Here is a 23,354-nt window from a genome sequence, read left to right as displayed (position 1 = left end):
TTGTGGGGAGATCACAAAGCAATCCTCTGGTTAACACAGTCCAGAAGAACTTTCTTGAACAAAGGAAATATCCTATAATCTGTGTGGGCTGATATGATATGTAGCCCATGTGGTTATTGTGCATTTGACATATGGTGAGTGCAACTAAGGAATTAGACTAAGGAACTAAACGTTAACGTTAATGTTAGTTAGTATTAACTAACTTCAAACAATCCCACACAGCTAGTGGCAACCACACAGCTCTAGACTATTTTAACCAAAGCCCTCATGCAGCATGGACAGTCTTGCACTGATGTTACTACTGTGTATCTCAGCAAGGTTTTCAAACTCCATTAAATTGGTACAAAGTTATAAAATCTGTGACTTAATTTTACTGGTCTACCCAACAAATACCCACATTCATAACAGAGAATATTAACAACCAAATTGTCTTTGAATAGAAGATTTCTAGAATGAATCTGGTCATGACAGCCATCCCTCTTTTTCTCTTTATGAAGTGAGAGCATTTTAATACTTCAGATTTGTGATTTGATTCTGAGGGTTTGAATGGAGAACTCAGTATTATGGAAACCACGTGTAAAGCTGAATTTCCTGACCTCTCTCTTAGAACCACTGAGCTCTATTCTACTAACCAGAATGACTTCAACTTCCTGTGTCTAAGGCAAGAGCACTTGGATTCTATACCTCATTTCAGCCTGGATTTCAGAGCTGGGGGTAGGAAGTAGAAACATTTACATACAGGAAGTTGCAGGGAAATATAGGTATAATATACATACAAGTACTCATATGGGGCAAAATGAAAGTAACATCACAGAAGACTCCAGATACCCAATGAGTCTTCTTGCAGTGTTTATTGATTCAGGACAGCTCCCACTGTCCTCCTCCCACCTTCCACATTAATCTTAACTTGCTACGGGAAAGAAAAATACATAAATATCCAGTTGTGACCAATACTGAAAATTCCCGCTTGTTGTGCATCTCCTTTCTCCTAGAAACAAAAGCAAAAACAAAACAAAACCCCCAAAAAACCACCCAAAAAAACCAACCAAACTAATGACAAAAATGACAAGCATCCACCTCTTTCTTAAAGCCTCGGAACATCTACCTGAAGGAACAAGGTATCCTCCAGAGCCCATGAGGACAGAGCCTTGTCTGCGACATGCCCTCCAGGGGACACTCCAGCTAGACTCTGCAGGGCCTTCAGTCCAGGTCCACAGTAACTGTCCCCACCACCACCTTAGAGGCAGGAATGGTGAGGGGAGGAAAGCACATGTCAACTTTCTCTCCAAAGCCTGGTGCTAGTAGGGACACGGCTCCTGGACATTCTGCACATTTGCCAAGTATGAGAATGCGTGTGCTACAGTCTGCTGTTCCAGAACCAACCTCACTGGCATGGCCTCACTGAAGTCCTCGGCATCTCCTGATAACTACGAGAAGCTCTGCATTAGCTATGAGGGCACTGGCCTCTGCAGTGAGAGCAAGACCCACCAGGCAGCACAACAGCCTTACTGCTTCCTGCCTTTCACATCATCTTCTTACCCTAGGAGCCCCAGTGATAAGATTATGCCTTTCCTGACCAGGATTACTCGGTTTTAATTCAAGGTCAGGCAAGGAGAAGTTAGCTCAGTGGCAGGCACATCCCACACCCATAAAGCAGTCTGTTAGGCCCTAGTTACTTCACACCTTATTTTAGTAGAAAGGCATTTGTGCAAGCCCTTCCAAATATGGCATTTAACCCTCCACCTCCCTCCATACCACCACTAAATTTGCCCCTTTGGCTTCCTCAGTTGCTTTCTATAAAAAGCCACAGGCTCAAGAGACTTCCTCAAGCTTTCCTTGTAGGTGGTAGACAACATCCTCACTCCTTACAACTGACAGCCTCTGGCCCAAACTGGAAAAACATTTCATGAAAGACAAAGTCTTCCAAGGGCTGATCTCTTGAGTCTTTGGGGCTTTCCAAAATACGCAACAGGAAAATACCATTCCCAGTTCAACATAAAGCTGTGGATGATATTTCAAAGAAGAGAATTATAATAAAAAGTAAGTAACAAAAGTGGTTAGCGGCATAAGGGCTTTTCCCATAAAATTTTTAATTAAGGTAAAGATTTAGTTGGGAAAGGTTCAGAAGTACCAGGGAAAAAAAAGAAAGAAAGAAAGGCAAAGAAAGTGTTAAAATACTTCAGTCATTTTTAAGCAATTTTCCTGATGTTATTCAAAAATATCTGAATTAGGATGGTAAAAGTGCAGAATTTAAATATTTTGATAAGGTGAAATTAAGTCAACCAGAAAATCAGAGGAGGAAGGTGATGAGAGAAATACTTGACTCTCTGCTAATGTTAACCCATCTATCAACTATAATGTTCTCGGATTCCCTGGTGCATTGGGCACTTAGCAGGCACTAGAGACGTACCAGCAGGACATGGCCTAGGTCTTCAAGTGTCTTAAAATTAGAGGAAACCGGGCATTTCACATGTGAATTGTGGTTTTGCCCACTTAGACCATGTTTTTCAACAACAGAACTAACAAATTTCCTAATTATCTGAAATAAGCACCTTTTTATTTCTAAATAATCTACATAAAACACAGTTATGTAAACTGGGAAGCACCCAGTTCTTCCACAAAGACAAAAGACAAAAATCGATGCATTTGACCCATGAACAACACAGTTTGAACTTCTGAGGGTCCATGTACGTGCTGATTTTTTTTTTTTTTTAGAAATTTTAAACATCAAATTTATTCATAGAAGTTTTTGTGTTGATTTTTTTTGATAAACAGCACAGTACTGTAAATGTATTTTTCTTATGATTTTCTTAGTAACATTTTTTTCTCTAGCTTGTTTGTGATTATATAGTATGTAATAGACCTCACATGCAAAATACGTGTTTATCAACTGCTTATGTTATCGGTAAGGTTTCCAGGTAACAGTAGCCTTTTAGTAAGTAGTTAAGTGTTGGGAGTCAAAAGTTATATGTGGATTTTGACTATACAGGGGGTCAGCACCCCTAACCCCTGTGTTGTTCAAGGGCCAACTGTCTATCAGTTGGGACTCAACTCTTCAAGAAGCTTGAAACAGTATTACTAACCTAATGTTGTTACTTGTTTTAGGTTAGCATTTGTGTTTCAAAAGAACATATTCTCAGTCTAGGAACCAGATTCCAGATGTAGACTGTAGTTTAACACTGGTATGCAAACACCAAATCATTGCCTTACTCTGATTTTGAAGCTGTTGATGACTTACTCTTTCAGTCTGAAGTTCACTCAGAAGAAATTCTGAGCCAGAGGGAGAGAGAGAGAAAAAAAAGAGCATTTTCCTATAATAAGTTCTAGCTTAGTATTTCCAATATAAAGTTCTGAAATTTGTATGGAATTCAACGTGGCAAAGTTCTTAGGTGTTTTAAACTTATGTCACACTTGAAAAAGTCGTTTCATATTTGAAGTAGGGTTCAACGGTTGTTATTTGTTGTCATAATAACAAGCAAACAAACAAAAAGCCATGCTTCTTTTGGAAATAAAAAAGTGGAGTATACATTTAACGGTAAGTATAGGAACCTTAAAAAATTTATTAGACCATAGTACTGCTTGCCTGGATCTAAAACAAAAAAATGCCGACAAAAATAAAGAATATAAATTAAAAAAAAAATTAATCCAAATAAATTATGGACTACGGCAATTCTCCTTTGTGTATATGTTTCCTACATTTTCAGATTTTTAACTAGAATATAGGGAATTCATGGGTTCCCTAAAATGAAGGCAAAGTATTTAACTACATTCTTAGGCTTAAATCAAAGTATAAAAGGATTGCAGGCTCAACCCAGGAGGAGCACTGGGTCAGGAATGCAATCTCTATTAATTAGGTATCCCAGCTGGGCAGTGGGTCTGCAGCTGTTAACTTGATCAATGACTTACCTAAATGTCATCTCTACTGATTCGCTTATAAATTACCAGCAAGTGAGACTAATGTACAGGTGCTAATTTATTTAAACTGTTCTCTACAGTTCTACATAGCTTTATAAACTGCATCTGGCACCTAATGTTAGCTGTCAGTTGCACTTAGACATGCCTGTCCTAACGACTCTGTTCATTAGAAGTGAGCACAAATTATGAAATATTGTGAAAAATGATACATCAAATGGAATGGGCACAGCAAATCAATTAGAGAAACCTCATACAGCATATTCACACTTAGGAGAATAAAACATTCTGGTTTCAGAATGAGGTCTATAATACCAATTAAAAAGTAATTGGTAGAATTCAGCAGTGTTATATATCAATTTGCTGGCTTTTTTCCTGAAATTCTATAGTTATGGAGAACTCAACTTTAATTCCCAAATAAAGACATTAGTAAATGCAAGTGCAATTTTGTATCCATAATACTTAATGCAAGTGAGATGTCTCCAACTTAAAATTGGTAACTGCTATCCCTTCATTCAAAAAGGAAAATGCAAACAGCAGTGGTTCTCAACTTTCTTCTGTGCTGACAGCATGATTTTGAAATTGCTGTCACCCAGTGTCTGCTCCAGCTTAATAACATGTTACAGGGTCACCGGACAAGGCTTTTCCTTTGGGTCACTGAGGGAAATCGCTGCGGCCCCGCCTCTGTTACAGGCTCTGGGGCTGATTTTTTTTTTTTTTAAAGATTTTATTTATTTATTTGACAGAGATCACAAGTAGGCAGAGAGGCAGGCAGAGAGTGAGAGGGAAGCAGGCTCCCCGCTGAGCAGAGAGCCCAATTCAGGGCTCGAACCCAGGACCCCGGGACCATGACCCGAGCCGAAGGGAGAGGTTTTAACCCACTGAGCCACCCAGGCACCCAGGGGCTGATTTCTTTACAGTCTCCAAACATGCAGAGTCTTCCCTTGGCCAGACTGTAACCACTTTGAGCTGAGTTACAGAATCCACTCCAGTGCAATGTTCAATCTGATGGTTCAGTTCTCCTCATAGTAACTATAGGGTGAGAGTCACAAATATTTTTTACACATTGATCAACACTTGGGAGCAACCTGTGAAAGGCTGAGGAATGGGAGTTGAGAACCACGGCATTAAGATACATTTTCAAAACGGCGTGCATGTCAGCACTTGCAGCAATCGAAGTATACTGTATACATGGACACCTGTATATGTGTGTCACCGTATACACTACTCACTGGCAACAAGGGGGCACCCACTTTCCTCCGGCCATATCTCCCACAGGTGGTCAGGGGCATCATAGTGTTCAGTGGGAAATTGCAATAGGTGGTTTCTTTTCAAAAGAACTTAAAATATTAGACAAAGATGAAACCATCTTGAAATGGGGAAAATCTGTACTTGCCCATGACTAATTTCTTTCCAGTTAATTCATTGCTTCACAAACCAAAAATAACTTTTCATATAAATGCAATACCAAGATTGAGCATTAAATATAAAAAAGTAATTTTGCAGAAACAATTCTAGCAGATACACAATGCTGGAGCTTTAATAATAAACTTCTAAACAACGTTAACTTTTAAGTAAATATTAAAAATGACAATTATTTTTATTCACAAAATTTTATGTCATATCCTTTCTATTTTACCAACTCACATTTGTACTCTTTTTAAAAGCCTTTGTAACTGAAAGAACACTAACATGTAAGATTAGCCCGGTGTAATTTTCACATGTTCTATATGCTGGACTCAGTAAAGCCAGGGGCCAGATTTCTATTCAATTTCAACCTTCTGGAATAAAGTTCTAAACCTAGAAATCCACCAAAAACAAACAAACAAACAAACAAACAAAAAGCCTATAAAGAGCTAAAATAGATGACGTAAATTCATGATTTGACTTAGTAGGAAGGGCACATGGGTCCTGATGCCAAGTCCGAGGGCTCTTAAATTTTAATTCACAGGGCCTAACAAGTTTAGATATGCTAGAAGCCTGGAAGGCGAGAGCTGCCAGAGGCAGACACACGCACAGACATCCTGACAGGAAAGGGTATGTCAGGAATCAGTCAGTACAGGGACAAACAAAAACTACGAGCCCCAGCCAGGGTATCAGCTTAACAACCACACTAAAAGGAAAATCCTGAGGCACTGTAAGGTTAAATTATACTCACTGTACTCTCCTAACAAGGTTGGGGAGAACCCTATTTTAGAAAACATTACCCCAAAAATTAATCTTTGAAAGTGTGGAAAAACAGACTTTGCATATAGGAAGACCTTGTACAGCTCTGGTTTCCTATTTATAACAATAAATACCAACCCCATAATGTTTTTCTAAAGACTGAATCTGGTAATGCAAATCAGGCTCCCAGATAGCATCTTGAATGTATATAGGAAGTTTTCAATAAGTGGTGATATTTTTCATTACAAGTAACAATTAAAAATAGGTTTCCCTTATCTGGAAACTTCACTTGTGTGGAATATCTAATTTTCTGATCACATAAGTAAGAGAAAAATTACTGTACCTGGTTTTAAATTCTATATTAAAAGCCAAACACATTACAGAAAGCATTACAAGCTCTAAATATAGAAAAGCAATCATGATGTTCTTCCAAAAATTATCTGGAAGCTTAAAATATTTTCCTGGTTTTGGATATCAAATTATTTGGTTTTGTCTTTGGAAATAACTAAGCATTCTGTCAGTATGAGAACAATACTTAAGACTCATTAGCTTTATACTCTTTTTCAGGTTATACAAACAGCCAGATCTCAAACAAAGATAAGAGTTTTGAAAACACACAAAGCCAGGAACCACAATGGGTATGTAATTTTAACACCTTGGTAACAGTTGGCTGTCACTTTCCTCTTTTGCTTTTACATCTACTTAGATGCCAAAGAGAGTCCACTAAATTTAATAAAATGCCCAAAGAGTTCATTGATATAAAATGTGAGACTTAAGTGAGGCAGATTATTAACACAGCAGAATTACGTCACTGGTGTCAAGGAAAGGGGCTAACACTTCCTCACATGCATTTAGGGTGGGTGAGACAAGATCTCAATCTGTGTGTACAACACCACCTCCACTGTCAATCACTCCATGATAAACCAATATGCTCAACAGTACTTCCTATTATTCTCAACACACAGTCTTAGGTGGGATGGAAGATTTGTGTGATGAAGGCAATCAGAGAACAAGTGAAGGATTCAAATTATGGTAGATTTTACTTACAGCATTTAATAGTAATAGTAATAGTAATACAATGGCACCTAAATTACCAATGTGAAAATTATACAGTGAGCCTAGGCTTTCAACCAGGTAAATGAATTAAATTATAGGCCATGTCGACTACCTGGAAGTTAAATCATCTTGAAAATATTTTTAACAGCCCAAACAAGTAATTCTGATTAAAGATCCAAGCACTGAACTAACCACTCCAAACAAAATAGTTTTTAAAATGTTATGAAAATGGTTATCTTCTCAGGCAGAATTACAAAACCATTAAACAATTCTATTTCTTTCAATGAGCTAAATATGCTCCATGTACACCCAAAAATGTAGTAAACTCAGTTGGGTAGTAGGAGCCTCTTGCTCAAAACAGTTACTCAGGGACACACAGGTCACAGGGAAGGGCGACGGACCAGTTTTAAATGCAAACAGTAATATAAAGAAAACTACCCAAAAAAATCCCAGGGCCAAATGATTTCAACCAAACCTTTAGAGAATTCATACCAACTCTTCACAAACTCTTCTAAAATAGAGGAAAACACCTACCAACTCCATTGAACGAGGCTACATATTACCCGGATATCAAAATGAGACAGAGACACATATAAGAAAACTATAGATCAGTATCAGATGCAAAAATCACAACAAATACTATCAAACCAGGGCACCTGGGTGGCTCAGTGGGTTAAAGCCTCTGCCTTCGGCTCAGGTCATGATCCCAGGGTCCTGGGATTGAGCCCCCCATCGGGCTCTCTGCTCAGCGGTGAGCCTGCTTCCTCCTCTCTCTCTGCCTGCCTCTCTGCTTACTTGTGATCTCTGTCTGTCAAATAAATAAAATCTTAAAAAAAAATACTATCAAACCAAATCCAACAATACATTAAAAAAATCATTCACCACAATTAAGTGATGGATTTATTCCCAGATGCAAGGGTGGTTCAACATTCACAATCAACCAACATGATACATCACATCAATAATAGAAAGGATAAAAGCCATATGACCATCTCAATAGATGCAGAAAAAGTATTTAACAAAGCACAACATCCAGTCATAATAACATAATAAAAATCCTTAATAAGGTAGGTTTAGAAGGAATATACCTCAACATAATAAAGGCCATAAATGAAAACCTACAGATATCATTATACTCATAAGGGAAGAACTGAGAGCTTCTCCCCTAAGGTCAGGAGCAAGACAAGGATGTCCACTCTCACCACTTTCATTCAATATAGTACTGGAAGTTGTAGCTACAGCAATTAGACAACAGAAAGAAAAAAGGCATCTGTAAGGAAATAATAAAACTTTCACTATTTGTAGATGACATAATACTATATATGGAAAACCCTAAAGACTCCACCAAAAAACTACAAGGACTGATAAATGAATTCAGTCAAGTCACAGGATACAAAGTTAATGTGTAGAAATCTGTTGTGTTTCCATATGCTGATAATGAAGCAGGAAAAAGAAAAATTATGAAAATAACCCCATGTACAACTGCACCAAAAATAATACGATAAACCAAAGAGGTGAAAGACCTATACCCTGAAAATTACGAAACACTGATGAACACTGATAAATTGAAGATGACACCAAGAAATGGAAAGACACTCCATGCTCATGGACTGGAATAACAAACACTGCTAAAATGTCTATAATACCCAAAGCAATCTACGCATTTAATGCAGTCCCTATCAAAATACCAATAGCATTTTTCACAGAACTAGAACAAAAAAATCCTAAAATTTATATGGAGCCACAAAAGACTCTGCATAGCCAAAGAAGTTTTGAAAAAGAAAAACAAAACTGGGGGTATCAGAAGTCCAGACTTCAAATTATATTACAAAACTATAGTAATCAAAACAGTATGATACTGGCACAAAAACAGACACATAAATGGAATGGAATAGAAATCAATGGAATAGAACAGAAAACCCAGAAATAAACCCACGGCTACATGATCAATTAATTTTCAACAAAACAGGAAAGAATATCCAATGGGAAAAAGACAGTATCTTCAACAAATGGTATTAGGAAAACCGGACAGCCACATGCAAAAGAATAAAACTGGATTACCTTCTTTCACCATACACAAAAATATATTCAAAATGGATTAAAGACCTAAATGTGAGAACTGAAACCATAAAAATCCTAGAAGAGAGAGCACAGGCAGTAATTTCTCTGACATCAGCCATAGCACCATTTTTCTAGATATGTTTCCTGAGGCAAAGAAAACAAAAGCAAAATTAAATTAATGGCTCTACATCAAAATAAAAAACTTTGGCACAGCAAAGGAAACAATCAGCAAAACCAAAAAGCAACCTATAGAATGGGAGAAGATATTTGTAAATGACATATCTGATAAAGGATCAGAGTGTGTGTGTGTGTGGGGGGGGGGTTATATATATAAACACAAATGTACGTTCTTTATATCTCATATATATATTACATATAAAGATCATACACAACTCAATACCCAAAAAGCAAATAATCCAATTAACAATAGGCAGAAGACATGAACAGACATTCCTCGAAATAAGACATCCAGATGGCCAAGAGACACATGAAGAGAAGCTCCAACATTACTCATTATCAGGGAAATGCAAATCAAAACTACAATGAGATGTCACCTCACACCTGTCTGAATGGCTAAAATCAACAACACAAGAAACAACAGGTGTTGACAAGGATGTGGAGAAAAAGGAACTCTCGTGCCCTGTTGGTGGGAATGCAAACTGGTGTAGCCACTGTGAAAACAGTATGGAGGTCCCTCAAGAAGTTAAAAATAGAACAACCCCATGATCCAGCAATCACACTACTGAGTATCTACCAAACAAAAAACAGAAAACCAAAAACCAAAAACACTAATTCAAAGGGATACATACATCCCTATGTTTATAGCAGCATTACTTAAAATAGCCAAATCACAGAAGCAGTCCAAATGTTGCGTGCGCACGCGCACACACACACACATATATATCTCCACACTGGAATATTATTCAGTCATAAAAAAGGATGAAATCTTGACATTTGCAATGACATGGATGGAGGTAGAGTGTAATGCTGAGTGAAAGAAGTCAGAGAAAAACAAATACCATCTGATTTCACTCATGTGGAATTTAGGAAACCAAAAAAACAACAAAACAAAACAAAACAAAAAACCCACAAAACACGAGCAAAGGAAAAAAAAAGAGAGAGAGAGAGAGAGAAACCAAGAAGTAGACTCTAAACTATACAGAACAAACTGATGGTTATCAGAGGGGAGGGGGTAAAGGAGCTGGGTGAACTAGGTGATGGAGATTAAGGAGGGCACTTGTCGTGATGAGCACTGGGTGATGTGTGGAAGCGTGGAACCACTATATAGTATACCTGAAACTAATACAACATTGCACATTAACTACACAGGAATTCAAAATAAAATTGTAAAAAGTTACAACAAACTTCAAAGTGGTTAAATTTTAAATACCTTTGCTAGGTATGTTGGGATGTCTGACAAAAAGTATTAATTTTTTTTAATTTTTTTTTAAAGATAAAAGTATTATTTATTATTACTACTTTTATCAGGGTTAGAACAACTCAAGAGTGGAATAATAACAGAGTTCTAACTTTAATTCTCAAATCATTTAGAACATGCCCTGACTGTGAAAATTCAAATATATAGTTGAGATAATAAAAAACACTCAACTCAGTTTTACTTATGGGATTTCTATAAACTTCACTATATTTTCATCACCATCTGTTTTACCATTTTTAAGAAAGCTAAGTTTAAGACTCCACAATAGGATAAATGTTTCCAAATTGTGTATGAGCATTCACAGTGGCTCCTAAGACCTTGAATCAAGAAAATTATCCATTTCTGATTAAAATCTAAAACTCGCTATGATTCATAATGCTTAAAATACAAAGTAGCATCTCTCTTTGAAACCTTGGTTCCAACTTGCAATGCATAGTGGTAGTTGTCCTTATTCTGACAGAAAACTGACACAGAGCTAGAGGCACCTGGGGTAGCACAGTCGGTTAGGACAAAACTCTTGGTTTTGTCTCAGGTCATGATCTCAAGGTCATGAGATCCAGCCCTGCCTCAGGCTCCAAGCCCAGCACAGAGTCCACTTAAACTTTCCCTCACCCTCTGCCCCTCCCCGCTAGCATGCTCTCTCTGCTCCCTCTAAAATAAATAAATCATAAAGAAACTCTACAGCAATTACTTTCCCAACAGAGTAACTGCACTTACGTCAATGTCCTCTTGTGTGAAAGTTTCTGGATCTTCTCCCATCATGTTGGCTAAATGTCTCTTTCCTATGTTGAACTCTTCAATTTGCTTTTTAATAAAATCCACTGTGTAAGTTTCACGTCTTAAGGCTGCAACATTTTTCTTTGTTGTTACACCTGTGGTGTGCCTTAGCCTTAATATCTAGCAAAAAATATAAACAAAAAGAGAAAATATTTTAAATTAAAGAATTATCTTTAGGCCACCACCTCTAAATAAAACAGGATGTTCAAACAGTTCTCTTTATTTTATTACTCAGTTGGCAAGAGTCTGGAAAGAGGTAAAAAGGATTGTTAAGCCATTGGAAATTGTACTCCACTCAAAAGCTTGCTTTTAAAAGCCTCTGCTTACAGTTTAAACTACTGGCATTTCAACACATTAAAACCCCCAAAACCCCAAATATGTAAGTGATATGCTACCTCCTTATCTACTACAAACATCCACATTTGATGCCGCTTGGCCAATGTCAACCAGTTGTGATATTTGACACACAGGCAATGAAAAGTAAAATGACACTCCCTCAAAAAGAGGCAAATGCACGTGTAGACAGAACCGAGCAGGCAGAAGACAAGAGAAGGAAGAAGCATGTACCGGGGGACAGTACACTTTGGCTATCGGTAGTCACCTTGTTGTAAAGTACAAACACGGCCCATCTTTCTGGGCCTTAAAATAATAGTTTAGAGGGTTGATGGGGGGAGGGGGGTTGGGAGAGGGGGGATGGGATTATGGACATTGGGGAGGGTATGTGCTATGGTGAGTGCTGTGAAGTGTGTAAACCTGGCGATTCACAGACCTGTACCCCTGGGGATAAAAATATATGTTTATAAAAAATAAAATTAAAAAAAATAATAGTTTAGCTTAGCTTGAGACTATTCTGTGGTCCTTTAAGTTGATACAGCGAAGAAACCGCTTCACTAAGCACTGACAAGATTTATCATTAACTTGGTTCAATACACTAACTTACAGAAATAAGGGCTTTCCCATCCTTTTAAACTATCAGTAATGATATCACAATTGCTGCTGTTGATCCTTTTATGCTGTAGCACTAGGAATTTCCCCTCAAGGCATTAATAGTTCACCTACAATAAAGGGTGCTAAAGAACCAGAAAAATGTTTTCAAATGACTGTTCAGCCACATTCAGTGGCTGGATATAACTAGAACAGATATTTCTGGTCCTGGCTTTCCTCAAAATCTTAATCTGTGGTTCTCTACTTTCATCCCAGCCTCAACAATTTTAAACACTCTTAAGCAATTCAGACCTTAAGAACTATAATTCTTAGTAACTCCTTCACTTTCCTTTTTATTAACATAAATTTTCTCTGGCACATACCATCACTAACACCATCCCTGCCTCATCCATTCCCTGATCCTTTGAGAACCAGAGATTTAAGTAACTAATAATTTGTCACCACAGTAACAATAAAAAGCAGAAGAAAAAAATACAGGATAAATATTATAATAACCTATTAATAGTAAAAATTATGTTCTTAAATGCTCACAAATCAAAACAGTGATAAAATGATTTGTTACTCTTAAATAAGATAGGGCCATTTAAAATTCCATGAAACCATATAGTATATTTTTCCTTAGGGGAGCACAAAGAACTTTCTCTATATTATTAATCAAGAATCTTCTTTTTTTTAAGATTTTATTTATTTATTTGAGAGACGGAGAGGGAGCATGAGCAGGAGGAGGGTCAGAGGGAGAAGCGGGCTCCCTGCTGAGCAAGGAGCCTGATGTAGGACTTGATCCCAGGACCCTGGGATGATAACCTCAACTAAAGGCAGATGCTTAACTGACTGAGCCATCCAGGCATTCCATTAATTGAGAATCTTAAGATGCTTTATAAATATACAGTGTCACTATCAATTAGTAAAACACAACCCAAACTTGCTTACGTACAGTGAGCCTGCCCTATTACAAGTCTTTGTACACTCCTGCTACCTTTCCCCACTGCCAGTGACAACAGCACCAAATCCTCATTATGAGTTTTGCCATCTTACTATATTTTTACTTTTTCCAGGGTATGCTTTTTTTTTTTTTTTTAATGATTTCGTGTTTTCTTTGAACATGGGAAGATGTTGCTTCCCGTGTTCAAAGTGAAGAGAAAATGCCTATCTGCCCCAAGAATCGTGGCAAAGCTGTGGATTTGGAGGAGAAAGCTGCTGTCACTCAGTGGAGGTGATTTTCCCCAATGTTCCCCTGCCAAAAGGATGATTATGAGGCTGGTTTTCTAAGTCATATGACAAAAATGTTTTTGTCCACAACTAAAAGAATCCATTTGTAATACAGGTGAGCCTACTACACTTTTCACCAATCACCAACTACAGCCCTCAGGAGAAATGAGTCTCCCAGTGAATACCGGAGACTTCCCCTCACTGAAGTAATGAGCTCTAAAGGAAGAGTAAGATTAGGAGGAAAGTGATGAGTTCAATTTGGGAAATGAAAAGTTTGAGATGCTTGATGGGCATCTCGGGAGATATAGGTGTCCTCGAGGCAGATGGCTCTGTGGGTGTGTACACAGGAGAGATTGGAGCTGGAGATGCCATCTTGTTAATAATCAGCATGGGACATGATGTGACACCATCTAAGTAGGGGAAATGGCAGGCATTAGTGTTAGAATAAGAAACATCTATTTTACTAGGCAAAGAAACAACACAGTTTGTGAGGGAAAGCATAAGATTACTTATGTATTATGGCCATTATTTTTATGAAACAGAACAAGAGATGGGTCTGCAGAGTTAAGTGGGGGGACAGGTTTGATGGACTGAATACTTCATATTCAAAGAGCGATGATACAATGGTTGTAAAGTAGACAGAATAAGTAAAGGAAGAAAATAAGAAAAAAAATTTAAGCACCCCTTTATACTGGATGTGGGCCAGGAGAATAATACCAAAAAAAAGTTATGAATCTATATGCATACAATAGCTATAATATTTTATTAATTTTCTTCCTGTTTCCTATATATTTCCTTTGTATGTTTCAGTGGTACATTCAATGTACTAATTAGTTCAGAAGAGTTCTATCATAAGGCAAATTGTACCTTCAAATTATAAAGTGTTCCATTCTCAGGCAGTACTTTTACCTTGAATTTAATTGCTGAATCACAATATTGCAACCCTTTCAAACTTCTCTTTGCCTTTTCCTGGAATAGCACTGCCCATATTTTTCATTTAAATTTTGAATCACTTCAGGTTTTGAGTCAATCTGACTTTTTTAATACATGAGAATATCCTATTTAAATGGACTTAATAGATACTGTCTCATTTTTTCATCTTATTTTGTCTTTATTGTTTTTATGTTTTCATTCCTGTTTTCTTTCTTTTGCTAGATGGTCTATAGTTTTTTATATTTGTCTTTTGATCCAGCAATTTAAATACCAAACAGCCTACTTTGATTTTAATGATCACCTATATGTCTCTTAATAAAATGTTTAAATTATTTCTCCTATCAACTTCAGAAAGTAATACTCATTGAATTCTCACTTATTGTTTACTTCTTCGACCATAGAAATTATCTATTTTTCTGTCCTCCAACCATATCAGCTTCTCTCAGTCTTATTTCTCATCCCTTTGTTCTGCATCCTGTATGATTTCTAAACCTTTACTCCTTGGGTTTTTTGTTTTCTGCAGTGTTAATTCTGCAGTCACTCTGAATTTTTAGCTTCTTAAATCACTGGTCTATCTCCAAAAATCTTTCCTTAACCATTTCTTTAATTGTATCTTGTCTTAACAGCCTGTTTCATTCGGCTCTCCCGCACCCAACCTTTTAAGAATGTCCCTGACAGTCAGTTATAGTAAAATAATTCTTCCATTTTGTTGAGTAAATTTCCTTTGTGTTTTCTTCATCTCTCTCTCCCACACTGTTCCTTTTCTTTTGTTCCAATAACACTTTAATATCACCTCAAGCAAGAGAGTTGATTATTGCCTTGAGGATTCATTTCTTCACTTGATTTAAAATTATCTTGTATCTATATTCTTCAGACTTTGTGACATGTGGTGGTTTTCTTAGTTTTAATATAAATGAGGCTTAAGAAACTGTAAATTTTTTTTATTGTTGTTCACTTCAGAAAGAGGTTTTTTGTTTTTGTTTTTGTTTTTTTTAAAAGCCCCCACTTTGCTATTTTTCATAAAATCTCTTTAGGATCTTTAGGATCTTTTCAAAGACATTTGTATAGACTGCCGGAGAATATGACACTCTGGAAATTCCTATTTATTATAAAGCCATCACAACATCAATGCCAGACTACTGAATAGATTTAAAAATGTTCTAAATTATTCCAGCAATGATTCACACAAAAATATTTACATTCAAAAGAGTCCATTATTCATTAGTACAATCCATTAAGTAAGATGAGGCTGAATGTGAATCAACTAGATCTTTAGCTCAGAACAGCCACAATTCCTGGAGAGAACATGCTTTGCTGATTAAGTACAAATCCCCAACAAAATTTTCTACAGGTTCTACTTCCAACTGAAAAGCTATGACAGCGAATTTTTCTCACACTTTGTTTTTAGGGACTGGTATAGATACAACTTGACAGATTTGTTTCTTTTTTAAGATAATCAGTGGGTCAGACAACTATAATTTCAATCAAGCAGGTTGCCAAAGAAGCAGACACATCCTGACAGAGCAGTGATGTCCCAAATTTGGCCAAATGCCAGTGCCACACACTACTTTAATGATATTACGAGTATTAAGGAGTTTCCTTTTTGTTCAATTGGATAAAAATGGAACAAAGAAGAACTGCTGCTAATTTGAATAGAAATGGCAAAAGAAAAAATACTTTGAGGAATAAAAAAGTAAAGACTAAAGTCAAATTAGAGAAAACATGGATAGAAACAATATAAGGACATCAAGAGAGAAAGGATAGTAACCTTTTTGAATGAGTTTATATTTTTATCAACTAGCATTCTCTAGATGCAAGCAAAAGAAAATGACTTAGCTTAAGCAAAGGAGACATTTCTTAGAAGACTAAGAGGGACCCAGGACTATACTTGAAGCAGGCAGCTAAAAACAGGAACTCTAATGATACACAACACATTCAAGAAGTCTGTGGCCATTAAGATAAAATGCTATTCCAACTTTCCTTAGCTCTTTGCTCAAGATCTCACCCGCCGGACTATCTAATGAGGCTACCTTGGGTCAGATGCCCCAGATTACAGTTCTTCCCCATTGTATCTAGTGGGGAGGAACTCATTCCTCCTGAGAAAACAGGAGTGCCTGGTGAAAGGGAAATGGACACCAGGTTAAACGAACAAGGAAACCTACTACACTACTTGAGCAAAATTTCACCATTTATATTCTTTCCACAAACATAAACTTAGAGCCTTAACATACTTCCCAATCAAATGAAATATAGGGGCTTTGCTTGAATTGTGCTTTAAACAAACCAACTATAAAAAATTATTGCTGGGACAACCAGAGAAATTTGAACATGGAACAGGTAACAGATGATATTAAAATTATTGTTCATTCTGTCAGATATTTGCATAGTGGCATGGAAGCTATGTGTTGTTGTTGTTTTTTAAGATGTATTTATTTATTTGAGAGAGATAGCACGAGCAGAAGGTAAGGGCAGAGAAAGAGAAGCAGACTCCCCGCTGAGCAGGGAGCTGGATGCAGACACTTGATCCCAGGACCTTGAGATCAGGACCCAAGTGAAGGCAGATGCTTAACCAACTGAGCCACCCAGGTTCCCCCATGTTGTTTTTTTTCCCTTTAAAAAACTGCCTGTTAGAGATGCACATTCAAGTGTGTGTGTGTGTATATACGGGGAAGTGTGAGATTTTATAAAAGCTCACAGGAAAAAAAGGGAGACAGATGAAACAGGATTGGAAAACAGTTACAATTATTGAAGTCGGCTGACTTATACACAGGGTTCATTATAGTATTCTATTTTTATAAATGCCTGACAGAACATGCTTTATTTTTCATAATAAAATTCTAAAAAGTAAACTATTTTACAAGTTCATTTGACAAATTTGTGCAACTACTATGGTCCAGGCTATCTACAGAATTTTAACAGAAATAACTATCAAGCAGAACCGAGTTGGTGTTAAAATGAGAACACTGACATACCGAGAGAAGGAAATACGAAGTAAGGTCAAATTGCAGTTTTCTTACTTAAGTTAGCAATCTATCTGGCAAAAAGAAGTGTGGCAGGTGTTCACATATATACACATGTGCATATGCACATGTACACATGCACATATCCCTATATGTAAGAACCCTTCACAAGTTCAAATTCAGGAAATGAGTGAGCATCTAGGAGGTATCTATGGGCACTGTACTAGGCATCAGAATAGGGATACAAAGGTTATGCTATTTATCTTAAGAGGTTTACAGCTATAGGGGAAAGACCTAAACACACAAGACACTTAGTTCATAAAAAAGAAGTAAATGTGGGTCTTTCATAGTTGCAGACAGCTTCCAATGGTTCCCAGTAATTCTACCATTGGTATTCTTTTTTTTTTTTTTAAGATTTTATTTTTTTATTTGACAGAGATCACAAGCAGGCAGAGAGGCAGGCAGAGAAAGAGGGGGAAGCAGGGCCCCTGCCAAGCGGAGAGCCCAACATGGGGCTCGATCCCAGGACCCCAAGACCATGACCCGAGCCGATGGCAGAGGCTTAACCCACTGACCCACCCAGGTGCCCCCCCCCCCGACCACTGGTATTCTTCCTGTTGTTCAATCTCCTCCCCTTGAGCATGGGCTTCTGTAACTTGCTTGAGTAACCTCTTTCTAATGACCAGAATATTACTAAAGTGACAGAATGTCACCTTTAAGATTATGTAACAAAAAGACTGTGCTCCCTCTTTTTCTTCCCTGTCCTGATCAACCTGATGGAAGCCAGATGTGGTATGCTGTACTACAGAGACCCACGTGACAAGAATGGAGGGTGGCCTCCAGCCAACAGCCCATCCAACAGCCTGTAAGATATGAATCCCGCTAACACCCACAATGAACAAACTGGGAGGAAGATTTCCACCCTCCAGCCTTGAGACAATTGGAGCCAGAGCCAACACCTGGAATGCTACATTATGGGGACCTGGAAGGAAAACCTGGCAAAGCTGTGCCTGCAATCCTGACCCATAGAAACCATGAAATAACAAATGTCTGTTTATAAGGTGCAGAATTTGCGGGTAACTTGTTAGGCAGCAATAAGTAACTAATTAATTCATCATCCTACTTAGAACAATGAAGCATAATACAAGTAGATTTAGTACATTAACTCTATCCTTAAAAGGACAGGATGAGATCTCAAAAAAAAAAAAACAAAAACAAACCCTTGGGGCACCTGGGTGGCTCAGTGGGTTAAAGCCTTTGCTTTCAGCTCAGGTCATGATCCCAGGGTCCTGGGATCGAGCCCCGCATCGGGCTCTCTGCTAGGCAGGGAGCCTGCTTCCTCCTCTCTCTCTGCCTGCCTCTCTGCCTACTTGTGATCTCTGTCTGTCAAATAAATAAAATAAAATAAAAAATCTTAAAAAAAAAAAAACCTTATCCCATCAAAGGGGTTTTAATATCCATTGCTAATAAAATGGGATTTTTAAAAAATTCAAAAGTTACCTAGGGGAAAACATAACCAATTTACAGAGCTGCAGACAGCATTTGATACAAATGGAAGTCAATTTTTAATTTCAAAGAGTTTTTAAGCAATTTATCAGTAAACTTTATTAAGATCCTATCATAAACCAGCTGTATGCTATGATAAATACAGAACATTATAATCTCTAGGCGCCCATAAGATGAGAGAAGGAAAGAACAGATACTTAAGACAAGACAAATGTTTTTACAATAAAATCAAAATACACAAGGGCTAAGCCACCAAATGTCACTGATCATTTCTTGGCAGACAGTCTGATTCAACAAGGGGGGGCGGGTATTGACCCAGTGAACATGGAAAGTTTAAGCACTAAGTGTCTGGTAGAAAATAAAATTAAAAGGATGTATCATTGATAACTGATAATACTAGCTTTCAGAACAGGAAACTGGTCTACTGGTTTTCCTTATTATAAAAGTCAAAGGGGTGCCTAGCTGGCTCAGTCAAGAGCATGCTCTTGATCTCTGGGATGTAAGTTCAAGCCCCATGCTGGGTGCAGAGATTACTTGAAAATAAAATCTTAAAAAAAAAAAAAAAAAAAAAAATCAAGGGCACCTGGGTGGCTCAGTCAGTTAAGCATCCCACTCTTGGTTTCGCTCAGGTTATGAACTCAGGGTCCTGAGATGGAGCCCCAGGTTGGGCTCCGTGCTCAGCGGGGGGGGGGGGGGGGGGGGGGGGGGGGCTGGGAATCTACTTGAGGATTCTCTCTCTTCCTCTTCCTCTGACCTACCTGCCCCGTGCTCAAACACACTCTCCCTCTATATGTAAAATAAATCTTTTTTAAAAAGTCATAAATATTTCAGAAAGCTAAATTAACATTCTTACATTACATTGACAGAGGATTTGGGAATCCATGGGTAGCCTTTGTAGGACATCATAACTGTCAACTGCTTATAATGCCAGTGCGGCTCTCACTAGTTTAAGACAAAAAACAAAACAAAAAGCCCAAGTACCTTAATACAGCAAAACAGATCATAATCTGGGCCTTGCCAAAGTTTCATATCTCTCACCATTCTTGCACCAATTATTATACCAATTATAACTGCTATAACCAATTAGTTGTTGCCGCTAGATCCATTGACTCTGTAGGTCTCTGTCCCTTCTGTACCTATTAACATCATCATAGAACAGAACACCTCTCTTCTTTCATGGAACTCCTAACTGCTCCTGAAGACTGTAACATCTCCTTTGAGAAGCCACCCATCATTCTACCCATTTCAACTCATTTGCACTAGGTACTGCACTTCTGTGCTCTTCTGTACTTACCTCTGCAAACCTTTATGGTAAACTGTGTGTAGGTCCCTGATATTCAGGGGTTTATAACCTGAAGTTTCACCATTCACAAACAAGATTCCCTCCTCCATCCCAAATTTGGTTCACTTAGATATTTGCAATTGTAGTGGCACTAATACAGAGCATGTATACAAAATGGGTACACAAGAGGAAGTCTGCTAGTGAGGGTCCCAACTAAGCACACAGGAGTCATAGTTTAATGGAACTTGTTTCTTTTTCCAGATGGCATCAGTGTTTCTCACTTTTTTGACTGTGACCCACAGTAATAACTATTTAGATCACCACCTAGGACACACTTATACATATAAAAAAATGCAAAAATACCCAATGTATTTGATTATTATTATTCCACAGTTTTAGAAATATGGCCCCTAAGAAAAATGTAACTGTGTTTTTCTTTTCCTGAGTGAGAAAGAGAGCATGTTTGTGTGTGCGCAGGAGTGGGGGGCAGAGCGAGAGAGGGAGAGAGAACCCTAAACAGGCTCCACCCTCCCCCGCTTGATCCATGACCCTGAGATCTTTTTTTTTTTTTAATTTTATTTATTTATTTCACAGAGAGATCACAAGCAGGCAGAGAGGCAGGCAGAGAGAGGAGGAAGCAGGCTCCCCGCTGAGCAGAGAGCCCGATGCGGGGCTCGATCCCAGGACTCTGAGATCATGACCCGAGCCGAAGGCAGCGGCTTAACCCACTGAGCCACCCAGGCGCCCCTTTGACCCTGAGATCTTGACTTAAGCCCAAATAGAGTTGGATGTCCAACCGACATAGCCACCCAGGTAGCCCAAGAAAAATATAACTATTAATGTTAGATATAGAAGTGAAGGAGTATTAATATTTAAGACAGACAAGCTCTGATCATAGAGAAAGACAGAGGATACACAGATTCTGGAGTCTGAGGGAGAGAAAGAAAGCACCCCTCCCACCCCACACATACACACATAAAGTGTCAGCAATGAAAACATTCTATATGCTATAGCCCCGTTTATCGCTAACTAAGCATATGCAAAGAAAATATATTCAAAAGAGATGCATGAAAAAATGAAAGTTTCAACATATTTTCCAATAATAAAGTATTAAGAGGTGCCTGGGTGGCTCAGTCGGTTAAGCATCCCAACTCTTGGTTTTGGCCCAGGTCATGATCTCAGATCCTGGGATGGAGGTCCAAGTAGGGCTCCACGGCTGAGCAGGGAGTCTGCTTCTGCTTCTCCCTCTCCCTCTGCCTCTGTGTCTTCCCATGCTCATGCTCTCTCTCTTTCAAATAAATAAAATCTTTTTTTAAAGTATAAAAAAATAAGTGATGGATAAATGAATAGATGGACTGGTTGATTTAGATTAAAATATAAAAGAAAGATAATAAAAAATACACAGCATTCCTTTTTTCAATAGTTTTTATATAATATTTGACTTCTTGACAATATTTGGTACTTGTTTATCACATTCCCTACTGAAAACATTCGCCTGTTTTCCAGAACATCACACTGTCTGGTCTCCACCCTACTTTTTTAGCAGTTCATTCTCAAACTTTAGGATGTTCTTTCTTGACTGCTGTCCTTCAGGACCTGTCCCTCTACTTATAACAATTCAGGACACGTTCACCAGGTGTTTGAATTCACTTCCAAGGCTTTGATTACTATCTACAAGTTAACGGAGGATTTGTAAATCAGATCTCTTCTTGAACTATAAATTTGTCAATCTTTGGGCCTACTGGAAATCTCCACTTGGACATCCCAATAAAAACTGTATAATAAACATAATTACAGGGGCGCCTGGGTGGCTCAGTGGGTTAAGCCGCTGCCTTCGGCTCAGGTCATGATCCCAGGTCCTGGGTTCGAGCCCCACATGGGGCTCTCTGCTCAGCAGGGAGCCTGCTTCCTCCTCTCTCTCTGCCTGCCTCTCTGCCTACTTGTGATTTCTCTCTGTCAAATAAATAAATAAAAATCTTAAAAAAAAAAAATAAACATAATTACATCCAAAACTAAACTCGTTTTCTTCCCTCTCAAAACTTTTCCCTCCTTTTGAGATCCCATGTCAGCAAATGGCACCATCACCCAACTGAGTTCCGTGAACCTAAAATCTTGGCTTCTCACTGCCCTCAGGAGTAAAGGAAATGTGAAAGTTCTGGTCTCCTTCTCTCCAGAGACAAGATGTTGGGGGAAAATTAAGAAAATAGAAACTGCACAGATGCAAGGCACTTTTAAAATCACTGTCAATCTTATCCACTGTGACTTTCTCCAGTAAGTCTTCCAGACTACTGCAGGAGTCCAGTTCTCATTTACCTCCTGGCGCGGCCCTCCTCCCCATTGGACCGCGGGCAGGCCGGAAGGACCCGACCCTACGCCACACCTAAGGCACCGACTCCCCTTAGCTTGGCAGCCAACTCAAGGAAGAGGGGTCACTCTAGTTCCGTCTGCAGACAACTTCCTCACCGCACCCTACGAAAACCAGAAACAACCTCGACTGGCCGCTGCAAACCAATACCCATTCCTCCTCTCTCAACCTCAGACCTCTACTAAATACCCCAGACCCCTAAGTCCCGGTCTGAGGGCATGTGAGACGCCAGGGGAAGGTTGCGGCCGCGTCTCCACATCTTTGCGCTACACGGACCAGTGCTTCTCCCTTACCTGGAATCCAGTACCTGTCTGCAACTCAACAGCCGCGGCTTTCCAAACGCCTTGTCTCCGGGTGAGGCTAACCCTACCTCCGAGAAAGAGCCGGTAGAAAGCTGCTGCGCCGCAGGACACACAGGGAGTCGCCATATTGGCTACCGGAGAGCCCGGCGGCCGGGCAAAGGGGCAGGACTTGATAAAGCCTGCGCAGGCGCGGGTGGGAGCTAGGTTCCGGGGGCTGTCGGGAAGAAACAGGGGGCGTGTTCTGCGGGCCGGAGCGGCTCGTCGCTGGTTGGGTGTGTGAGCCCTCGGGGCGTGCCCGGCTCCACCCCCTTGTTCGTTGTAGTCCTAAACTGAAGGGCTTGACCTCTTTCCTCTCCTGCAGCTGCTGAATTCTCTGGTTGTTTAAGTCTCGGTATGACTTTCACGTGGCTCTTCAACCAGCCCTTCCTTCCTTGCCTGGGGC

General features: G+C 38.8%; 1 protein-coding gene across 3 annotated transcripts in view; it reads right to left on the bottom strand.

Moving 5' to 3' along the window:
* The window catches only part of MRPS9 (mitochondrial ribosomal protein S9), a 65,576-nt gene extending 42,486 nt beyond the window's left edge, over positions 1 to 23,090 (bottom strand). Inside the window, exons 1-2 of one of the 3 annotated variants that reach the window (XM_047745280.1) lie at positions 22,904 to 23,090; positions 11,351 to 11,530 (exon numbers count right to left, since the gene is read on the bottom strand). In XM_047745280.1, the coding sequence (XP_047601236.1) occupies positions 11,351 to 11,530; positions 22,904 to 23,038 (315 nt within the window). In that variant the 5' untranslated portion in view covers positions 23,039 to 23,090. The remainder of the gene's footprint in view (positions 1 to 11,350; positions 11,531 to 22,903) is intronic. The other 2 variants (XM_047745279.1, XM_047745278.1) reach the window with 2 other exon arrangements.
* Between the last annotated feature and the right edge of the window lie 264 nt (positions 23,091 to 23,354).

This window comes from Lutra lutra, chromosome 9 (genome assembly GCF_902655055.1).
Source record: "Lutra lutra chromosome 9, mLutLut1.2, whole genome shotgun sequence".
Taxonomy (NCBI): domain Eukaryota; kingdom Metazoa; phylum Chordata; class Mammalia; order Carnivora; family Mustelidae; genus Lutra; species Lutra lutra.
Note: the sequence above shows the minus strand (reverse complement) of the source record. Positions and strands in the feature narration are given on the sequence as shown.